Below are 16,307 nucleotides of genomic sequence, written 5' to 3' on the forward strand. Positions count from 1 at the left end.
TCCTCACCCTCCCACCCCCCGCTTCCGTGGGAGAGGCAGGAAATGGAAGGGCCCCTCTCCTCTGTCTGAACATTTGCCTTTTCCCCCCACTCCACCTCTCCAGAAAGGACCACGGGAAGACAGGGCAGGCGGCTCGGTGATCGCTCCTCCGCCGGGTCCCCTCGGCTCAAGGGACTGGACATGGGGCTGCTCCAGGTGCTCGCTTTCTGTGTCTTAGGTAATTCCGAGGAAACGGTGGGGGAAGGGGTGCGCTTGGAGGTGGGCGACGAACACCCCCTGGCCGTTTGACCCAGCTTCGAGGGCGCCTGGGGGATCGGGAGAGGGGCTGGAGTGGAGTGGAAATGACCCCCTAGCCCAGGGTTAAATGCCAGCGCCCTCGGCGGCGGCTGAAGACGGCGCACGAGGATCATCGCCGACTGGCATCCCCTGGGCTCCGGGTCCAGGGCGGCGGATCCCGTGGTCGCTGCGCGGGACTTTACACCTTCGGCGCGTCCCTGCTGGGGCTCTCCACCGCGGGGCAGGCTCCCTGGGGCGGCAGGGCCAGCCGCGGAGGGCTCCCCGGGAACCCATTTCCCAGGAAACTGCCCCAGCTGAGCGCAGGCTTCATCCTGGGAACAGATTGGGGCCATGTGGCTTTCATTACCGGCGCTGTCTGCCCCCGGATGGCGCCAGAACAGCTGGACTCGGAGCTTCCCCGGAATGGCGAAGCGTTGAAGCCGCTCCAAAGCCTCAGGGATTGTCCGCTCGCCCCTGGCTCGGGGAAAGCGGGGTCCCCCGCGAGCCCGTCACCTCGCCCCTCAAACCAGGGGTCTCTGCGCATGCACGCACACACATGCACGCACTCTTCTGTGACCCCACGATCACAGGTTTCCGCGCGCGCACACTCGCACTCACTGCGAGGATGCACGGGCTGCCACGTGCACGCGGGTTCACACACACTCCAGCGCAGATGCCCGCTTCTCTGTGCCTAAGTCCAGTCACCTCGCAGTGGTGGGTTTGCACATCTATCTTTTGTGCCCGGGACAGGTCAGGGTGGACGCGATGCCCTTGGCCGCTGGACAAACCTGGGACTGTGTGTGTTTTATACGACTCCTCCTTCCCCACGCTCACCTCTCCATTGTGTGTCTGTTCTATGCATGCTGCTTTCATCTAAACCTACTCTATCTCTGCCCCCTGCTTGTTCCTTTTGCTCGGGCTCGCTGCCTACTCCGAATCCCCCACCCCACCTCTCCACCCCTCCACCTGCCCCTTCCGCAGCCGTGTTCGGAATCCGAGTGCGCGCTCAAGAACCGGAGTTTAGCTACGGCTGCGCGGAGGGCAGTTGCTACCCAGCCACCGGCGACCTTCTCATCGGCAGGGCACAGCGGCTTTCGGTGACCTCGACGTGCGGGCTGCACACGCCCGAGCCGTACTGCATCGTTAGCCACCTCCAGGTGAGGGCGGAGAGCCGGCCAGTCGCTCTGCGCGCGCCTCCTCCAGTCCAGACCAAAGGGGCAGGCCCCGGGGACTCCACATCCTGCCAGCGATCCAGATAGGAAGCCCGGCCAGCCAGGGAGGCCCCGGATTCGGCTGGTAGCTCACCCTTTAGCCCCATCTCAGTTTGCACAGTTGCATCCGCCAAACATTTCCTGCCGCCACCGCTGCCGGCACAGGCATGATAGAGAGGCAGAGCTGCAGACAGACCTGGCCCCTGCCCCGCGCCCGGAACCCAGGGGTTCCAGGAGTGAGGGAGTGGTTTAATCTTTCCCCTTTGGAAAATGTGTATAAAAAGAGGTTTACCCTCTTATTTTCTTTCTTCTTTTTTTGAATAATGTAGTGATTTGGGATTTTCTATTTTTCAAACCTTGCACTTGGATGAAGGATATTCCAGCACTTGACAGACACCTTGTAAGGTCTCTTAAATCATCGGCCCTGTTTTCCTCGCCTCATTTGGTGCTGTTCTCCCACCTACCTTTATTAGCTATCAGGTTCAGATGCTTTCTTTTTCAAAATGCGCTGGTTGCCATGGTACCGTGAGGACCTACGTGAAATTTCGGGGTGTTTTCTGTTTCTAAAAGTAGAACCAGATTTTAGATGTCAGAAGTCACATTTTTACAAAATCAAAACCAATTTTTAAAAGAAGACAAAGTGTAAACTGTCCAGAATGAGAATCCCTTTCCTCGATTTTTAAAAAGGAGACTGATATCTTTGGTCTCTGGAGCAAGCAGAAAGTGGGTCTCACAGGTGGGGCCAGTTCCAAGTCAATTGCTCTAATTTTGGTCGCTCCACCCACCTGTACACCGGCCCTCCAGGAGCAGGACAGAGGGTGGCATACCTACACGTTAGATTCCTTAGGCTGGAGTCACCTTTCCACAGCAGAAGGAGAGCCCATTCTGGAGACCTGATAAATTAAACCAAAGGAATGTGGTAAAGTGGATTCCACTCGTTTGCTTCCAGGTTTGTGCAGAGATGTCTAGACTGCTTCCTCCTGATTAAAAGGGAGGCTATAATTAACCTTTTTGTAAGTTCTGGTAATTGTTCTTCAGTATTCGTGTCCTTGACTACAAGTTAATGAAGACAAATGTTACTTTTTCTATTATTGGCATATAAATTTTACCTAGAATCTTATGCCAACCTTTATCTCAGAGGCCTGGACATCCTGTACATGAATCCCCCGATTCTGAAACCAGCTTTGACCAGAAGGAGAATTGGACCATTTGTGTTGAAAGCAAGTAGCGCTGGACTCTGGTTCACATGACTACCCAAGAAATGGTGGAGCGCTCTCCACATATCAGAGCCCAAAGAAAGAGCCTGGGTGTGCACTTTTCTCAGGCATTTAGTGGGTGTAAACTTAAATGAGTCAGGAAGCTTATGTGTTTTGTTCAGGGTCTTATTGCATTCCTCACTTCTGCGCTCTGTAAGTTAGTTCATTAGTGCATCTTGCCAGGTTCTAAATCCTCTTGGGAGGAAGGAGATAAATTGTAAAAGTACATTCAGTTGATATTGTCCTCATAGGAACATCACCTTTGCTTAAATGTTATTTGTAAGATGTGTGTGTGGGTCTCTATAGATTTCAGTCTTAAGGCATCATTTCCAGACTTAAGGTTAATTTGCATTTCAGAAAACTTAGGTAGAGAGCAGAGCCCCGTGTGGAGAAGGGAACGATTAAGTTTGGCTCTTGATGATTTGCCCTGCTGGAGGACAAAGAGGGGATTTTGGAACTTTCCTGACCCAGTGCCAGAGTGGCTGTGGCCCCCATTTTAGGGAGAAGGAAAGTGAGAAGAGAGCAGTTCGAAGCTACTCTAAGACCTAAAGTATGCCTCAATTCCAGTCCAGGTCCACTTTGGTGTTCTTTGAGTTGGTCACAGTTTATAGTGCTCCCAACACAGTAGGGCAGCCTGGTACCCCCCTCCCCAGATATCCTGAGAAGTTGGTAGTCTGCAGGCCACCGCTACTGGTTCACAGCTTGGGCAGAGTAGAAGCTAAGAAATCTTATTCTGTAGTTCCTAAAGGTTCTTCAATACCTCTGCCTAATACTTGGTTTCTGCCTAATGTAGGTTTTAGAAAATAAGGGTCAAATGAATTGTGTGTTTTTTTCCCCCTTTTGTTTTCAGTTTGCTTTATGTTAGCAAAAATTCTGAGACCTCTTCTGCATTTTTCCTTGAAGACTAAGCTCCTCTAGCTATTTACTGAGATTAAGCCGTAAGCCTAGAAATTTCATTTTAATTACATTAATAGCTGGTGGGAACAATGCTTTCTTTTACTTTTGACCTTGAATTTGCAAGAGAGGAGGAAATTTTCAGAATTTCATACTCAGTAAATTGAAGTGAAAGGCATGTGATATGTCATTTAAGTAATTGTGGCACATTCATTTTTCTTGAAGCGAGCAGGTTTGATTTTTGTATTGTGGGCTTGATTTTTATTGTGTCAGAGAGAGAGAGAGAGAGAGAGAGAGAGAGAGAGAGAGAGAGAGAGAGAGATTGTTTCCTAGACTCATGAAACTCACTTTGCTTTCAGGAGGACAAAAAATGCTTCATTTGCAATTCTCAAGATCCTTATCATGAGACCCTCAATCCTGACAGTCATCTCATTGAAAATGTGGTCACTACATTTGCTCCAAACCGCCTTAAGATTTGGTGGCAATCTGAAAATGGTATGTGGTTGGTGTGGGAACAAGTCTGTGGAATGTGATTGAAAGGGGTTTACAGACTCCTGGGTGTTTATAATTACGATGGTTCCTCTGTCCTGTGATCACGGCCTTTGACAGATTTACTGCCCGAAGCACTAACTTCTCATGCACTTCCTACCAGAAAGCAGTCTTTCATGCTAGACCAAAGAATTTCGTAGTCCTCATTCTGAGGGGGCCTTTGGGGCGTGTGTGCAGGTGCTGAGGAGGGCGTGGGAAGGCCCTGTACTATCTCAGGCCCTTCTTCCACAAAAATGTAGCATCTTTCATTTTGGTCAATCCCAAATGAAAGGGCAGAATCAGCCCCCACCACTATCACCACCTTCCTTCTATTGAAACAAAACTTAATAATTGTGCTGTAAATAAGCACTGGATGTGGTTTTTCAAAGACTCGGTCGACATGAATATACCCAAGTCAGTTTCCCCAGTGAGTGTGTCCCTTTCAATCCTTTGTCCCTTCTTTGCCTTTTGGATTTTGGTTTAATAAATTCATCAGATATAATGTTATTATTGCTGTGGACTTAAGCCAAAATTAGTTTTGCATTTGTTTCAAGCTTGAATGTGAACTTTGGGGAATAGAGGTAGAGTTATGATGTTCGTAATTCATTAGATTTAAAAAAAAATGATGAGAGCCCTAACCGGTTTGGCTCAGTGGATAGAGTGTTGGCCTGCGGACTGAAGGGTCCCAGGTTCGATTCAGGTCAAGGGCATGTACCTTGGTTGTGGGCACATCCCCAGTAGGGGGTGTGCAGAAGACAGCTGATGATGTTTCTCTCTCATCGATGTTTCTAACTCTCAATCCCTTTCCCTTCCTCTCTAAAAAATTAATAAAATATATATTTTTTAAAAATATGAGAAAGAGCTTTCAGGAATGAACCTGAGCCTGGCCATAGAAAGCATTGACACTACTAGATCTCATTATCACATGCCCTACACCTGAGAAGTTTGTGGATGCTGGCAGTCCTTCATCATTCTGTAAAGAAGAACTCCTAGTAGACTTCCTCATCATCCACTATAAAATCCCACATGCTTTCTAGAAGATTGTTGGTTTCTGAGGACGGTTGGCTATTCACTGGTTGGCCTTAGGATGCCATTGGTTACCAGCTTGATTGAGATAGACTGGTCCGCAGAGAGCACGCATCAGTCAGAGCCTCGTTAATTCTGATAGGAGGATGTCTTGGTTGATCAAGGTGAAAGAGAAGTTTCTGTAAATCTGTTCCTGAATCACAAAGGACTTCTGGAACAGCACAAGCTCATGAGTAGACTGTGAGCATTTCCTGACGGCTCACGTTCTCCAGTGAAATGGAGAGACGGAGGAAGGATGCCTGAGCGTTAGAATGGGGACCGTTCCCATTTTAGGTGATAGACAGTAAAATAGTTCATCAAGGTCAGCAAAGGTCTCCTTTGCTAACATTCCATCTGAAAGGAAATGTCCAGAACAGGTGCTGTAGTTCTAGAGGAGGGGTTTTTCTTGGTAACATCAGGAGTTTAAAAATTTCTACGGTTTTTAATTTGTGTGGCAAGAGAGGCCAAATGCCAGAAAGGAGGTGTTTCTCAATTAGATTCCTCTGTCACTCTGACACAAGATTAGATGGCACGAGACTGATGGAACGTGGTCTTTAGAAAGCCAGACCGATTGTTACTGTCCCCTGTCATCTCTCTGTTGTCTGATAGTTGACAATTAAGGACTTCCTTTGTAAATGTGATTTTATCTGTTTTCTGTCCAAAATGAGCTTTACATGAAGGCATTAAATGATCAGTTCTCAGGCATAGAATCAGGCTCGGCATGTACAGCTACTTTTAACTTACCCTCCAAGGTGATCCATTCCTGGGTCTGACAGAAATCAGATACCCTGTGGAAGATGACCTTGTCTCTTTTCTCCATGGATTTTTCTTCCCATATTAAAAACAAAAACAAAACAACTGTAGTGCTTTATTAGGTTATAAATCTAAAATGGAATGTGCTTTTAGGCCACACATTGCAGCACATGGTCTTATGTTGCAGAAATGGCACCAGTCTTGTTGGTATTTATGTTATTTCGTTATCTCCTCACTTTGAACAAATATTGCGAGTTTTTAAAAGCCTGGGAGAAGGGAGACATGTGGTGACTTGGCTAACATTTCATCTGAAAGGAAATGTCCAGAACAGGTTTATAATGTGGTTCTTTTTAAGAATTGAGATAAAGTTAGTATAACTATAATGTTTTTCTTTAACCTCCCACCTAACGCACATCCATCCCAGTGGCCACGTTCCCCTCCCCCCAGTTGACATGGTAGAGTTTCAGCACGAGAGTTTATTTCAAAAGTCCTGCTGGTTTCCTGAAAATACACCAGCGCCAGTGCCATGATTCATTCCGACACATTCCTGTCTTCTTGCACTTAAGGCTTCTTTTGCTCTGGAAGGTGGACCCCCAAAGCTCTCTCAAGTGTAGGAAAGGTGGAAAGGTCTCCTAGGGCTGGGGTGGCAGGCCTTTTCCATCTCTGGAATCCCAGTGGTTTTCCAGTGTGTGAAAGCCGCTCTGATGGACCCTGGGGCCTGGTGCAAAGACTCATGTGTTTGTGCAGGCTCTCCCCTGGAAAGGGGAGATGTTGGTATTTGTCTGGGCTCGTTTGTTTACTGGACCGATCCTTTGTCTCTTTGGCGTTGTTTTCCAGTTGTGGAAATGCATCCAAAGCCTTCTCCATCAGGGCTGGGTTTTTCTAAATTGGAGTATGACTAACATATGTGGTAGATTCAGTTCTTTTCCTTGCTGCTACGTAGAGAAAAGGGAGTATTTGTGTTTCTTCTGAAGGCGGATTGTGCCCTTGCGCTTTAGACTGCAAGCCCAGTCCCTGCTGTGCACAGGAAGTGCCCCTCTCCTTCCCCTTGGAGAGCCTCTTGGCTTAGAGGGGTGGGGAGATGTTTCCTAAGAAAAGATGTCCTTGATGCAGCAGGAGGCACTCTGCCAGATGCCTTATTCCCGGGAACAGATTCCACATGCTGAGCTCCAGAAGGGTGTGTGGGAGACGAGGATCCTTGGACTTGGGCTTTACCACCTGAATTTTTTTAAAAAAAATATTTTTATTGATTTCAGAGAGGAAGGGAGAGGGAGAGAGAAGTAGAAACATCAATGATGAGAGAGAATCATTGATCGGCTGCCTCCTGCATGCCCCCTACTGGGGATCGAGCCCACAACTCGGGCATGTGCCCTGACCGGGAATCGAACCGTGACCTCCTCCTGGTTCATAGGTTGATGCTCAACCACTGAGCCACGCCAGCGGGTGGGGCAGAGGCTTATTGTCGTCTTGTCTGCACCTTCAGGTTAAGGTAGAAGGCAAAGAGGCTTTCTGTGAGAAGCGTAAAGATAACTTAATGGGCCCTGACTGGTTTGGCTCAGTGGATAGAGCGTTGGCCTGCAGACTGAAAGGTCCCAGGTTCGATTCCAGTCAAGGGCATGTACCTTGGTTGCGGGCACATCCCCAGTGGGAGGGTGTGCAGGAGGCAGCTGATCGATGTTTCTCTCTCATCGATGTTTCTAACTCTCTATTCCTCTCCCTTCCCCTCTGTAAAAAATCAATAAAATATATTTTAAAAAAATAACTTAATGGTCTCAATTGTTCACAGATATGCCTGTTTACCTTGCTGTTTCCTTTTTATTTAAAAATATCCATAGGCGTGGAAAATGTAACCATCCAACTGGATTTGGAAGCAGAATTCCATTTTACTCATCTCATAATGACCTTCAAGGTAAGGAATCCATAACTTTCTCACAAATGACACGTGAAAGCACCGTATACTCCCACTTTCAAAACAGATGCCTGTTGCGAATTGACCTAAATGGGCACTTACATATGATTGTTGCTATAAATTGGGATAGTTGAGCAGGTTTTTAAACAAGGGCATGGATATGCTTAAATACTCTACACAGCAATAAGCAGAGAAAGCCACTATTCTAAGGTACTCCCACTGTAAACTTTTAACTAGGTATCTTTTTCTTTCCCTGGGGAGAGAGAGGCAGCTCTGATTCTCCCAACCGCAATAAAACATCTGGAGGGTAACTCCCTGATCGCTTGTGTTGATGATTTAATGCTGAGTTTGGTAACTGGAAAGGAAGTGTATATCTTTCGTTTCCAGGTTTGCAGAGTTGTGGGCACAGTGTACAGTTCCCTTACGAAATGTGCAGGCCTTCTTAAGCGTGGATTTTCTCATTCTTTTTCTTTTCGAGATGTAAAATGACTCCGGACCAGGGAATGCCTCTGTACAAAGTCCCTTTGTTCCCTCCTCAGCAGCTGCCTGGAAATGACAGACTTCACATGGCTTAGAGTACACGTTGGTTCACACAAAACCCATAATTTACTTATTACTTCTCCGATTAAAATCACCTGTGAATAGTTTTCAGTGGGAGTCGGGGGCCTTATCTATCCCCTCTCGGGTTCGGAGAAGGTGCCAGGGTAGATTGACCATGTGGGCAGGTGGCCATGAAAGTCTCGCTTGTGTCCTCTCCTGAAGCCTGGGAGGTGGGGGCAGGGGCGGGCGAGGAGGTCAGAATGTGACCGGGAGGTACTGGGCTGCTCATTCCCTGCTGTTACTGCTGACCGTTTACACTGTGACACCTGATACCGCGAGGGTGGGGAGGGCTTCCACGAAACACCTTCTTCACTTACTCCTTGTCCCTTCATTGATCACACACTCAACCTGGCAGTTGAAATGAACACTCAGCTACGCATGAGGGTATTGCCTTCATGTTATGTGACACCTGAATATACTCAGTCATCTTTATTAATGTTTATGGTCCTATCTTTTACTTTGGAAGAGGCTTCTGTTTACATACATGGGTAGTTCTGAGATTTTTTTTGTTATCTAAAAGTCCTTGGGGCACATATTCTGTAGTTGAAACTCATTCACGTGAACCCAGTGGGCCAAGGATGAAATTCTGCACCAAAGTGCAGGAGGTCAAATGGAGGAGGTGGTGATTTAATAACTGAGATGTGAAGAATGGGTGCAAGTTGTCAGACTTTATGAGAGAGAACTCATCCTTTTGGTTCTAGCTCATGTGTAAACAGCAACATCTATGTGGGGTTGGACAAACTTGGGTGTGAATCCCCATCCTGCCCCTTCCTGGCATGTGTGGCCAGAGCTTTGGCTTCCCCCTTGGTCAAGTGGAACAATAACAACACCTGTGTTATGAGGTTGTGTGACATACCCCTCGGTTCTGGTTATAGGGGTAATCTTGCTACCCGGGCCCATAGTGGGAATGTGATCATTTGTATATATGCTAATGCTTGGCACATAATTGCTCTACAAATATTTACTGAAAAGTGAATAAGTGAATGAAACCAGCCATCTTGTGTTTGTGAGAAATTGGTCCAGGCTTCATGGGATTTTGAAAAAAAAATTTTTTTTAATTGATTTTTAGAGAGAGAGAGGAAGAGAGAGGGAGAAAGAGAGAGAAACATTGACATGAGAGTGAAACATCGAGCAACTGCCTCCTACACAACATCTACTGTAGATGGAGATCTGAAACCCGGGCATGTGCCCTGACCAGGAATCGAACTGGCACCCTTTCAGTGCACGGGCTGATGCCCAACCAACTGAGCCATCCCGGCCAGGGCTTTATAAAGATAGAGGAGTTACTGCCCACCCAGAGCTTCCAGGCTTCTAGGGAAGAAACATACTTACAAATAACTTCTAATACAAGACAGAATATGCCAACTGCCATAGCAGAAGTTCAGATCATGTACATTAGCATGGAGGCGTGGGAGAGTAACTTGAGCCTGGGATAGGAGAGAAAGCTTCATGGGGAGAGGACTGGGGCTGCACTGGACCTGGGCCAGGGGGATTGAGCAGCATTTCAGTGGGAGGAGGTGGGAGCAAAGCCCTTCTGGGCAGAGGAAACAGTCTGAGAACAAGGCCCTGCTGGTGGGACTCTCCTGGCAAGGCTTGTTCAGCACGTACAGTGCAGATTTGCTGTGGGCCGTGAGGGGAGGAAGGGAAGTAAGATGACAGAAGGACCTTGACTCCTTGCTGAGGAATGTGAACTTCATAGGAAATAGGGAACAATTGACAAGGAATTGAGACCTGTGTTTCAGGGAGGGAGTCAAGCGGAAATGGCGAAGGAGAGCCTGGGACAACCTTGGGGGCTTCTTGTTGAGGTCAGTGTTGAGGAAGGGCTGACTGACGAGAGGGCTGGTGTCCACACACAGGCTGTCTGTGACCCTCAGGTAGGAGGGAGCCGCCTCCTGCAGCCCAGAGGTCTTGGGAAGCATTATGGGAAGCTTTCCTGATCACACATATCCCGTTGCCCCTGCTACTTCTGCCTCTGAGAATCATCGCCCAGAGGTGGAGAAAGTCAATTGGACCCCTTAGAATCAAAGGTCACTCAAACCATGACTTGGAGAAAGATGAGGAGCTGAGCAGTGGAAGGAAGGGTAAGGAAAGGGCTGAATCAAAGATTACTTAGATGTCGAAGCTGAGTAACTAGGGTAGTGACACTATTAACAATGGTGAGGACAGGAAGCGGGTGAGGATGAATACACGTACTCTTAATCGTGTTTGCCATGGAGATGGCTGGTTGCTAAGCGGATTGCGTTTTCTTAGGCTGGCAAAATTTGTTTAGCATATACTTGGTGTGCTTTTGCCTATAGCCAGATGTTTTCCAACGCACAGCTCTTTTATTTAGTGGAAATTCAGAGGCAACTGTGCAGCAGTGTGAGGCCTGAAGAGGTTGGTGACTAAGCAGAGAGCGTGGAAAGGCTTCCGTTCTGTAGGTAAAATGTGTTGTTCTCGTTTCCAGCAGCTTCTTAACTCCACAGGAAATTGGATAATCCGTCGGTGGCCCTTTGGGACGCAGAAATTTCCAGAAGGGAGGGAGAAGGAAGCCTCGCCAGGACTGGCTGTGAGGCTTTTCCTCTCTGCTCCCTTATGACACAGACATCAGGCCGGTCTGTCCCCAAACACCACCACCCAGGAGCTGTTCTCATGGGGAGGTGCCCTGTTCAGTTAGCCACTGGGGTTTCCCCCCTTACTTTAAAATTCTAATAAAGTATCATTTCTTAATATTCCTGAATAGGTTAAAAAAAAAGGACTTGAACAACTCGTAGTCGAATAAATCAAAGACTGTCAAAATGTGACCTTCATTATCGGACAGTTGTCTCCTCTTATCAGTGGAAAAGACCATCAGGATTAAGAGAGGCAAGAGGAGGTCTGGGAATGTATCTTTAGTTGTCGCCCAGATTTCTGTTGGGCCTTGGTTTTAATTCAGAAGTGTCTGTCTGCAAGGTCCGCTTCACTTTCTTGATCTTCCTCCATTGGAATCTGACTTCACGTTACGCTGTTCATCAGTGTTGAAGCCTTTGCCTACTTTCAATGCTCATTCTAATTCATCCCTTATTTCCAGTTGACCTTGTTCACCACACCCCCCTAAACCTCTGTCCTGCCTCAGTTTCCAGGATTTCTATCTTCTCGTTCCTTCTTCTCTGACATCCATTTTCAGTCCTCTATTATGCCGTTAGCTACGGAGGCAGAAAGATAGGTTTGGTCTTCATTCAGCTTGGATTGAATCTAAGCTTTGCCGATAGCTAGCAAGTCAGTTGGTATCTCTGAGCCTCAGTTTCCTCATCCGTAAGACAAATGTGTTGTGAGGCCAAAGTACTTCCCTAGGGCTGCCATCCAAAGTACCACACACTGGGTGGCTTAGACCAGAGGTCGCCAACCGGTGGTCTGTGGACCACTGTGGTCCGTGAGGTCCGAAAGGTTGGCAACCGCTATCTTAGACAATAGTCCCAGGTCAAGGTGTCAGCAGAGCTGGTTTCTTCTGTGGCCGTTTCTTTCCTTGACTTGCAGACGGCTGTCTTCTCCTTGTGTCTGCACATGGTCTTCCCTCTATACATGTCTGTAGCCTAATTTCTTCTTATAAGGTCACCAGTCGTGGTGGATTAGGGCCCACTGTAACGGCCTCATTTCACGTTACTTATGCCTTTAAAGACCATACCTCCAAGCACAGTCACCGTCTGAGATCCTGGGGGTTAGGTCTTCAACATGAGAATTTTGGGAAGACACAATTCAGTCCATAAGAGAAGGTTAAATGAAATAATATAAAGTTCAAGGCACCACTCTCCTTCCTTGTCTAGCCCTTTGCTGATGGATTTTCCTGGAGCACTGACTGGCTCTCTTTTATCTTGCCCATTTTTGTTGTTGCTTTGTTTTGTTTTTAGAGAGAGAGAGAGAAACATCGATATGAGAAACATGAACTAGCTGCCCCCTTCATTTCTCTTGCTCCCCCCCTCCCACAACCTCCCCGGCATCGAGCCTGCAACCAGGCATGTGTCCTGACCAGAAATTCAACCAGCGACCTTTTGGTGCACGGGACGACACTCAACCAACGGAGCCACACCGGCCAGGGCTTGCCCATTGCTTTGTGGGGAGAAGTTATTTATGTGGAGGTTTCAAATATTGTATGTATACCGTGTTTCCCAAATCCATGTTTCACGCTCCATCCTTGCAGCTGTGTGCCAGACCACTGTTTTCAATTGTCCAGTGGGCGTCGTCATGTGGATGCCTCACATGTCATTAGTCCAAAACCAAATGCCTTCACATCTCTTCTGTGTCTTTGTTATTAGCAGCACAGTCCCCACAGCTACCCAAGCTCAGGTGCCTGTGTTTCTTTCCTCTCCCTCCCTTTGCACTGAAACCTAATTGATCCCCAAGTGCAAGTCAGTATATTTTACTTTCACTGCATTTTCAGTAGTCAAACCCATCCCTTTATCTGTATTCAAACTGTAAGGCTTGAGTTAAGACCTTCATCTTTTTTCTGTCTCTTGGTTTCCTTGTCTCATTTTTTTTCCGTGTCCAGTATCTGCCACAGAGTTATTTTTCTGAAGTGCAATCTGATCAGTTCGTTTTGTCCAGTTAAATCTGTTGCCCTTTCATTGCATAAAGATTAAGGAAACCCCTTAGCATGGCAAACAAATTCCTTCCTACTCTGCCCTCTTCACCCCTTTGAAGTGTACAGTTCAGTAGCATTAGGTATAGCCACAACCGTGTGTAACTATCACTACTATCTATTTCCAGAACTTTTCATCACCCCAAATAGAAACTCTACCCATTAAGCAGTAACTCCTTATTGACCCCTCCCTACAACCCTGGAAACCTCTAACCTATTTCTGTGTACTTGCCTATTCAAGACATTTCATGTAAGTGAAATATTTGTTCTTTTGTGCCTGGCTAATTTCACTTACTATACTGTTTTCAAGGCTCATTTGTGCTGTAGGAAATATCAGAATTTCAGTCCTTTTAATGACCGAACAATATTCCATTGTATGTATATTGTTTTTATTTATTTGTTGGTGGACATTTGAGTTGTTTCTACTTTTTGGCTGTTGTGAATAATGCTGCTATGAACGTTCATGTACACACACCGGTCCGAGTCCCTGTTTTCAGTTCTTTTGGGTGTATAGCTAAGGAGTGGATTCCCCAGATTCCTGAGTTAGTAATTCCTTCCTCATGTTTTCCCAAAGCACACCACATGTGACTCTACTGTGGTGTTTGATGTATTGTGTCGTAAATGATTTATATCTATATTGGTACCTCATTGGACTGTCTACGGCATATAGACCAGTGTGTGGTACTGAGTAGTAGGCATTACACAGCTGTTGAATAATTAAATGAAAGATGGAAAGAATAAGCACTCATACTAACCAGTCATCTTATGGGCCTGGTGACTAAATGTATCAAAACTTGTCGGCTATTAAGGCCTGTTTATAATCAGCTTCTAAAGAGAAACAGCTTACTAGTCTTTGGTAGGGTGGGAGAAAGTGCAAAATTTAGAGGCTAGACACTTTCCTTGCAAGAAGAGGTTCCGCGGAACAGCTTGAAGTACTTGACATCCAGCTGTTGTCTGCAATACCAGCCACAAGCATTCATGGTTGTGGCACACAGTTGAGTGTTATTTTCATTTGAGATTAAAAAAACAACAACAGAAAAACAGCAAATGAGTCTTTCCCACCCTGCCTTTAGACATTCCGCCCAGCCGCGATGCTGATAGAACGATCGTCGGACTTTGGGAAAACCTGGGGCGTGTACAGATACTTCGCGTATGACTGTGAGAGCTCATTTCCGGGCGTTTCAACGGGCCCCATGAAGAACGTCGATGATATAATTTGTGATTCCCGATATTCTGACATTGAACCCTCAACAGAAGGAGAGGTTTGTTTGCCTTTTTTTGTATTGCATTCTACTTGCAAATCTAGTTTTTGATCATTGCAGAAATACCAATTACTCTTCTCTCTATTTTTAGGTGATATTTCGTGCTTTAGATCCTGCGTTCAAAATAGATGATCCTTATAGTCCAAGGATACAGAGTAAGCTTGTTTTCAAATAAAAGTTTGATGGAAAATAGCAATCATGGAAGAACTCTTAGCCAGAGCACTGCTACCCAGAATCTAAATATACAGTGCTAAATCCACCCTCTTCATTTCCTTTCTTCTCTGCACAACCCTACCAGAAACTCGAAATTGGCAGTAATCAAAGTCCTCGTTGATGGGTAATACATTTTGATAAGCGTAAAAGACTGATGTCATAATACTCAAGCAGTTATGCTTGTCATAATACCTTATTTTGCTCAGTATAATATATGTTTACTAGTATGTGTGTGTAAGTACACACACACACACACACACACACACACACACACATTAAGTTGCTGTAATGAAGTGTCCCAAAAAATACAGTGGCTCAAGTAAATGGAAGGTTATTTCTCTCTGACAAAATCACCCAGAGGGATTTTCAGAGAAGAGGCGCTCAGTTGCCACATGTAGGCTCACTACATAAAAGACAGACTGACATCCGGGTAAATCTGACTTGCAGATAAACAGTGAATTATTTTTTTTTAGTATAACTGTCCTATGTAATATTTGTGACTAGCACAAGTATACCCCATAGTATAACTATGTCCCATGTGATATTTGGGACATATTTATACTAAAAAATGATGGTTTGTCTGAAATTCAATTTAACTGAGCATCTTGTGTCTTTATTGCTAAATCTGGGAACCCTAGCCAGTAGGTCACCCAGGTTCCCAGGTGCCTTCTGTCTTATTCTATTTGTCCGCATGGTTAGAACTGAACCAATGGCTTTGTCCCAACCTGTGGGAGGGCAGGAAGTGAAGGGCAAGTGACACAGAAGCTATTATCACTTCTATTCACATCTCATTGGCCACAATTAGTCACATGACTATACTGCAGGCTACGCTGCAGAACAACTCTAGCTAGATGGCCATGCGCTCTCACACTCTTGACTAGGGCTCTTATGTCAAAGGGAGAAAAGAAAGAATAGTGAGCGAAATCAGAAGTCTCAGCTGCGTTCAATATGTTCAATGAGGTGAGGGTTGTTTCCGTTTTACAGCTGAGTGAACTGAAGCTCAGAGAGAGAGCTGGCATTAATGTCAGATCCTAAGCCCCTAAGTTAGGACTCTCAGTTCAGAGCTCTTTGCAGCCTTCAGTAACCATGCTTACGATTTTTTCAGAATTACCTTAAGATCTCTTTGGGAGGCAGAATATGCACTAATTACAAGGATGGGCTTTGGAGTCAGACAGATTTGGGTTTCAGTCCCAGTGCCAGCGTATTAATAGCTTTGTGACCTAGGGCAAGTCATTTGCTTAAAACTTTTAAAGCCTCTGTTTTTTTTTCATCTGTAAATGGAGAGAGTAATATTGACTTTAGGGTTGTTAGGGAGGGAAAGTGAGTTCATGTACATAAATCACCTACCAACATGCCTGACGCATAGAAAGTGTTCGGTAGGTTGAAGCTGCGCTGCTACTGTTGTTGCTGTCAGCGGCGGCTTAGGTCCTGTGAAGACCTGGTCCTGGGTCAGCATGAAAGGGTGGGGCTCCCCCCTCCCCCCACTGCTGAGCTGCATACAGGCAGGTAGTGGGGCAGGGCAATCCTTATCTCCCAGCTGGGCATGGCCTGTTTAACCACGGCCCCGCCCCACGGAGCCCCCAGCCTGAAGCACGGAGAAGGGGAATGGAAGAAGTCCAGGGACATTGCCAGGAGACTGCTGTTTCCCCACTTAATTTAATTTCTCTGTGGCCCAGACTGTCTCTGATCTGCAATTTGCTCTTTCATTCTGTTGTAAAAACAAATATTTAGTGGCACGACCAGCCC

At 46.3% G+C, this 16,307-nt stretch overlaps 1 protein-coding gene across 3 annotated transcripts in view; it reads left to right on the forward strand.

Annotated features, from left to right (window-relative positions):
• Positions 1-16,307, forward strand: part of LAMB1 (laminin subunit beta 1) — a 63,245-nt gene that overhangs the window by 104 nt on the left and 46,834 nt on the right. For 2 of the 3 annotated variants that reach the window (XM_014452793.2, XM_023751069.1), the window contains exons 2-7: positions 104-217; positions 1,258-1,433; positions 3,997-4,132; positions 7,819-7,892; positions 14,160-14,348; positions 14,440-14,503. In XM_014452793.2, the coding sequence (XP_014308279.1) occupies positions 181-217; positions 1,258-1,433; positions 3,997-4,132; positions 7,819-7,892; positions 14,160-14,348; positions 14,440-14,503 (676 nt within the window). In that variant the 5' untranslated portion in view covers positions 104-180. Of the gene's footprint in view, positions 1-86; positions 218-1,257; positions 1,434-3,996; positions 4,133-7,818; positions 7,893-14,159; positions 14,349-14,439; positions 14,504-16,307 lie in introns of those variants that run through there. The other variant, XM_023751070.1, reaches the window with a different exon arrangement.

Source organism: Myotis lucifugus, unplaced genomic scaffold (assembly GCF_000147115.1).
Source record: "Myotis lucifugus unplaced genomic scaffold, Myoluc2.0 scaffold_18, whole genome shotgun sequence".
NCBI lineage: Eukaryota > Metazoa > Chordata > Mammalia > Chiroptera > Vespertilionidae > Myotis > Myotis lucifugus.